This window comes from Nanorana parkeri, unplaced genomic scaffold (assembly GCF_000935625.1).
Source record: "Nanorana parkeri isolate BGI_ZX_2015 unplaced genomic scaffold, ASM93562v1 scaffold1426, whole genome shotgun sequence".
NCBI classification, from domain to species: Eukaryota; Metazoa; Chordata; class Amphibia; order Anura; family Dicroglossidae; genus Nanorana; species Nanorana parkeri.
In genome coordinates, this window is record NW_017307694.1 from 203149 (window position 1) to 209737 (window position 6589).

General features: G+C 47.4%; 1 protein-coding gene across 1 annotated transcript in view; it reads right to left on the reverse strand.

Moving 5' to 3' along the window:
* The window catches only part of LOC108798195, a 69921-nt gene that overhangs the window by 21027 nt on the left and 42305 nt on the right, over positions 1-6589 (reverse strand). The window contains 1 exon segment of the mRNA XM_018569922.1: positions 3058-3069. Within this exon segment, the coding sequence (XP_018425424.1) occupies positions 3058-3069 (12 nt within the window).

Consider the following 6589-nt stretch of genomic DNA (forward strand, 5'->3'; position numbering starts at 1 on the left):
CCCCCCACTTCCATGTGTCATTGTAATATATCCCCCCACTTCCAGGTGTCATTGTAATATATCCCCCCCTCTAATGGAAGCATTTATTACCCACCTATTCCAATTTCTGGCGGGACTTCCTCCCCCTTACACGGCTCATCGCCCCTCACGAAAGGCTCTTCTGCTTCCACCTTAACTTCGACTTTGATGATATTCTCACCCTGGACAACACAAAGTTACACACGTTGTCAGAGATGAAGACATGTTCATGTACAGATGAGGTGGATACACAACATGGATAATTAGTCACCGAGGTTCAGCTGCTGATCATCTAAAGAATGACAACAGGAAACATTGGGGGGAATTTATCCAAACTGGAGCAGAGAGAATCTGCGCCCATGGCAACCAATCAGCATCTCTCTTCAGTTAAGATTTAAAAATGAGAGATAGAAGCTGATTGGTTGCTGTTCACAGCTGCTCAAGATTGTGTCTGTTCCGGTATTGATAAATTCCCCTCATTGTGTTGTCTTATGTGTAGGAAATGGGTGTAAAATGTCAAATTTGGGGCAGTTACTGCACCTATAGTAATAATTAGGGATGCACCGATACCAATACTAGTATCGGTATCAGTGCCTATGCCGAGTATTTGGCCGAGTACGATACTTTCGGTATCAGGAAGCCGGCTACATGCTCCCTCGTCACATGTGACGAGGGAGCATGGAGCCAGCTTCCCGGCCTATCAGGAAGCCAGGCAGCGTGTAATGACTCGCTGCCCGGCTTCCTTATTGGTCGGGAAGCTGGCCAGTCAGGAAGCCGGGCGCCGTGTAATGACACGGCGCCTAGCTCCTGATTGGTCAGAAAGCCGGCTCCATGCTCCCTCGTCACCTAGTGACAAGAAGCATGGAGACGGCTTCCCTGCTAATCGAGAAGCCGGGTGGCAAGTCTTTACATGCCGCCTGGCTTCCTTAATGGGACTTCCGGTATTGGTATTCCGTATCCGCGAGTACCGGAAAAAATATATTGGTACTTGAAACCCCAAAACCGTTATCGGTGCATCCCTAGTAATAATAGAGTGTGAAACCCCGGGGAGAAATGTATAGACTGGACACAAGGAGTCAGCACAGAACATGTGCAGAGTGTGATTAGTGAAGGCCAAAATACTATCAGCTCACAGCTTCTCTTTCACCGCCATCAGGAAACCCGCCCTGGGAAATGGCATGCCGCCATCGCTGCAATGCATGTAGACAGGAAGTGGCTACAAACAGGCTCTAGGAGATCAGCGACACTGAGAACTAACAAAGGGTATAAAATGTTCCATCTACCTGGTCATCCTGTGAGATCTGGGAATCGCCATGTGTAGAACTCCGGTCATACAGAGGACTAGGCCATCGCTCTGTGGTGTTTTGGTTGCAGAGCGTATCTGTAGGAAACACACAAAGAGTCCTTTCAGTGTAACGATAGAATGTTTTATAGGACTGATGATGGGGAACGTCAGGGACAAGTAGAGCTCTGCTGCAGTCTGAAGGCACCATTTCTTTGGTCAGTCACCCAATCACAGGTAGACAAACGTTCAGGCAGGGACCAAGCACCAAAACCTGGAGCCAAGGAGCAGCTGGATCTTCCATGACGTCCAAAAGATTGGACTTGGTATCCTCAGAGTACTGAAAACTATTATGAGATTGGAAAGAGTGCCTACTAATAACATCTACAAGGCCAAAATAGTCCTCCCGCAGCTCCAATAATGTAAAAACAAAATGAGGAAATGCTCATCAAAGTGGTCATCATGGTCATCAAAATGTTGAAGCAACATAACGCCAAACGCCTCAGGGGAACCTTCTGCTGATCAATGACTTCTATCTTCAGGGCTTGCCTTGGGTATCTCCTTGAGTCCCACCACCTAATGCTTGACCAAGAACACCTTTCTCTGCTTTCCAACAAACTCCATAAAACAGTCCCCACGAGACAGGTCCTATGAAGGTAGACCATGTATGACTTGACCAAGGTCCAACACCAAAGGGCCACCAAAAACCACAAGCTGGGAGGTTTCAATTGACAGCAATCATGGATGATTTAGGAGGCAATGGTGAGATGAAGAAGTAAGTTCTCCACCTAGAAATTGCATTGGCAATCAATTGGCAGTGTTTCATCAAGCATTACTACCGCATAACATCCCAAATTGGAGGCTCCTCAACAACATGGACTATGAGGCTGCCGACTCCTCATTTCTTTACATCATTCTTGAGAACTTCTAGAGGTGGAGTTGAAGCATCTGAAGGTGAAGTGTATGGAGGCAGCAGAAAAATGGGACATCATTAGATCTCTCAGGCCTGTCCTCTGTATTCCCGGGATTCCACACAGGAACATCAGGAGATCCCTCAGACCCGTCCTCTGTATTCCCGGAATTCCACACAGGAACATCAGGAGATCCCTCATGATGGTCCTGTGAGGAACAAAGGACTCATTTTCTGTGCACTTCACTTAGGTCATGTGCCCTCTTGCTACACTTGGAAAGAATTACTGGCATGTGGGGGCAAATGCAGGTTCCCACCATACAATGGACTATACAGGACTATTCTGCTTTTTACCTTCTTACACTCCACAGAGATAAGACAGCAGGAGGAGAAATGTACAGAACCAACCAGCCAATGATAATCTAATCTATAAATAATGTCTGAATGTATTGCTCACCCATGTCGATCTCTACAGGAACTTCTTCCTCTTTAATCCTCACGTGTCCTTCTTCCTCCTCCTCAGGTTTGACATCCCTCTGAGTGTCCCCGGGATCTGTGAATAAAGATGAGAGTGAAGCCCCCTGTACTGAGATGTATGAGAGACCCCAGAGAGAGTGTGTGTGGGGGGAGACTGGTCACGTCTCTTGGCTGGTAACACACAATGACATGATGTGAGGAGGAGAGCCGGAGTCTAATAGAGGCTGATGGCTCCTGACTCCCCCCACTAGACACATTCCGTCCCCCCATTACTGTCTACTGACAGAGGAGGGGGAGAAGAAGAGATTGTTGTAGGGACTGAACAAGGAGAATCTGGGACTCTTTTCTGGAATTAGTGTTTATTACTCACCTGTGCTGATCTCTGGAGGGATCTCCTCCTCCTTACATGGATCATTATCACTAACAGATGACTCTTCACCTTCAACTTTAGTATTAATCAGAGTTTCATTCTAACAAACACAAAAGATACGGAAATTACATATATTAGCCAAGAACCACTATGTGTTGGTATAAGGGTTACAGTAAAGCATTTAGTTCTATCTACCTGATCCTCCTGAGGGATCTCCTGATGTTCCTGTGTGGAATCCCGGGAATACAGAGGACGGGTCTGAGGGATCTCCTGATGTTCCTGTGTGGAATCCCGGGAATACAGAGGACGGGCCTGAGGGATCTCCTGATGTTCCTGTGTGGAATCCCGGGAATACGGAGGACTGGGACATCTCTCTGGGGTATTTCTGTTCCTGGATCCATCTGTAGGAAACACACACACACTGACTGAATACAATATTATTATTATACAGGATTTATATAGAGCCAACAATTTGCTCAGCGCTTTACAAAATGGAGGAGACAGCACAGCAGTTACAATACAGTTTCAGTACAATAGGGTTAGGAGGATCCTGCTCGTGAGAGCTTACAATCTAGTAGGAGGGGCAAGTGATACAAAAGGTAATAATTGTTTGGATCGAGTTATTGGAGGAAGTAAAAGGCAGTTATGTTGAGTTGGGATCGGCTTCCCTGAAGAGATGAGTTTTTAGGGATCGCCTGAAGGTGGGCAGCTTAGGAGATAGGCGGACAGAATGGGGTAAGAGGGAGGGAGTTACAGTAGTCGAGGCGACAGATTACAAGGGAGTGAATTAGAAGCTTTGTGGTTTCGTTTGTTAATAATGGGCGTATTTTGGAAATGTTTTGGAGGTTGAGTCGGCAAGATTTGGATAGTAATTGGATGTGGAGCTGAAAGGAAAGCTCAGAGTCAAGCATTACACCGAGTACCCTGGCTTGATGGGAGGGGTTGATCGTAGTGCTGTTGATTGTGATGAAGAAGTCAGGGGAGGGAACACGGAGAGGAGGAAAAATGATAACCCCAATTTTTGAAGATTGAGTTTGAGGTAGGGGTGTGACATCCATGCTGAGATGTCACTGAGTAGAGAAGAGACATAGGTGAGCTGAGGAGTGGAGAGATAGATTCGGGTGTCATCGGCATAAAGATGGTATTGGAAGCCATGGGATGCTATCAATTGACCCAGGGAAGAAGTGTAGATAGAGAATAGAAGGGGCCCAAGGACAGACCCTTGGGGGACCCCTACAGAAAGAGGAGAGCAGGAGGTAGAATTGTAGGTGAGCCAGAAGGTGCGCTGAGATAGGTAGGAGATGAACCGTGAGAAAGCAGAGTCTCTATGTCTTTATATCAGAAGATGTGTGTATCTAGGGGGATCCTCAATACTCAAGAAGTGAAAGTCTCCTCTTACCCGGTGATGTGAGGGGCGGCCGGTTCTCCATCATGACGTCCTTGTAGAGATCCCGGTGTCCTTCTAGATACTCCCACTGCTTGGTAAGTCTAAGCCGATCCTTGGAATAAGTAGATTCAATCCTTTAAATAAAAACACTTTATTGCATAACAGTGAATAGTAGAACGCCGTCCATAGCCATTCTGAAGAAGAAGACCTGATGCACTTGGCATCTCTGTGCTGGTTCTGCCAGTACCCTATGCAGATGTTCTTCCGGCAGTAGAAAGATTTTAAGGAATTAAATATTGGCTGTAATGAGATCAATTCGAATAATGAAAGTGAATGCATTAGAACACATGCCTAAGTAGAGAAGGATCCACGAGGTCTCCTCTGCCCGATGACATAGTGTCTCTTTATGACAGCGTGGCACATATATGGGTCAGCACAGAGGTGGGCCTGAACGCCGAGCTGTTGCGTAGAAGCATTGCCGTTATGTTCTGGGCACGCTCAGTCGCCATCAAAGGTCATCAGCAGGTCACAGTCACCTACCAAAGATCAGGAGCTAGTAGGATCCTGGTGACATCATTAATATGCGGGTAATGAATGCCCCCCTCTACACCCACTTAAAGGGCCAACTCCCGCTGGTGGCAAGAGTTTGAAGATGCCACAACGGTTTTCTATTGTTTGATCTTAATTTTCATTCCTAACTGCAGAAGCCACTTTTTCCTAAGGACAGGCTTGTTGTGGCTTTCCTGGAGAATACACCCCCAATTGCCATCCTCCCCAGCGGAGCTCCCTATCTAACCTTCTACACAACAGAGGACTGGCAGGAAGATGAGGATTTGTGGAGGTGGCATGATCCCCCCATCCAGTCCACAAAGAGTGCTGGGACCCCCTTCTGTCATAATAAGAAGACATTATTACCTCCTCCCTGAGCACACACTCTCCAGACTCACAACCCACCAGCAAGACCCTGGCTAAAAATCTACTTCCTGTCCCCAGCTGCGGACTCCGTCAAAATGGCAGCCGTTGCTCAAGCTACAACTCCAAATCAGAACAGCCTCAAATTCTCTTTCAATAGTGTAACAAGTAACAAAACTTGATGTGTATCCAATATATTCATCACTAATCCTATTTTGATCATTTTATTTAGATATATAGAAGTATGTGTGCTACAACAAAATGGCCGCCACCCTCCTCCACTGAGGACACTTCCTCCCACACACGGCAGACGGTCACCCTCTAGTGGCGGCTCCACACTGTCACTGTAGGTCCTCTGAAAGATTGTCCTCTCGCTCCGCTGGATGTTTCCATGGCAACTAAGAAGCGGCTGGATGGTGCACACAGCGGAAGTGCAAGAGCCACGGGGCGGAAATATGAATAGGCAGGCGATGATAGAGAGGCGACAGGGTGATAGAGAGGAGGCTGGAAGCCTCTAGTGGTAGGAGGTGGTGTGTGCAGGCTGTGAGGTGTGGGTTCATTATGGTTTTCTTATCACTACCCCTCCCCCCCTAATATTGAGTAGGCCCCTCTTTTCCTGACCCGTCCAGGCATAGACACCTGGGAATAAACAGATAATCACCACTACAAATCCATCCAGGCTGACTACAGCCCCGGCTATCACTAAATGCTTAGTAGTCACATCACAAAAGGTGAAGGGCGCTACAACGTCAAGTCCTGGAAGGTGTGAGGTGATCGGCCTGCATGGATCGGACTTGTTCTTCCAGCACATCCCACAGATGATCGATTGGATTGAGATCTGGAGAATTTGGAGGCCAAGCCACCATCTCAGACTCATTGTTGTTCCTCAAACCATTCTTGAACCCTGTCTGCAGTGTGACAGGGCGCATTATCCTGCTGAAAGGGGGCACTGCCATCATGGAATACAGTTTCCATGAAGGGGCGTACTTGGTCAGTAACAATGTTTAGGTCGCTGGTACATGTCAGAGTCACATCCACATGAATAGCAGGACTCGAGGTTTCCCAGCAGAACATCACCCAAAGCATCACACTGCCTCCCCCTGGCTTGTCTTCTTGTCAGGTGCCATTGTAATATACCCCCCCGCCCTTCCAGGTGTCATTGTGATATCCCCCCCTTCCAGGTGCCATTGTAATATACCCCCCCTTCCAGGTGCCATTGTAATATACCCCCCC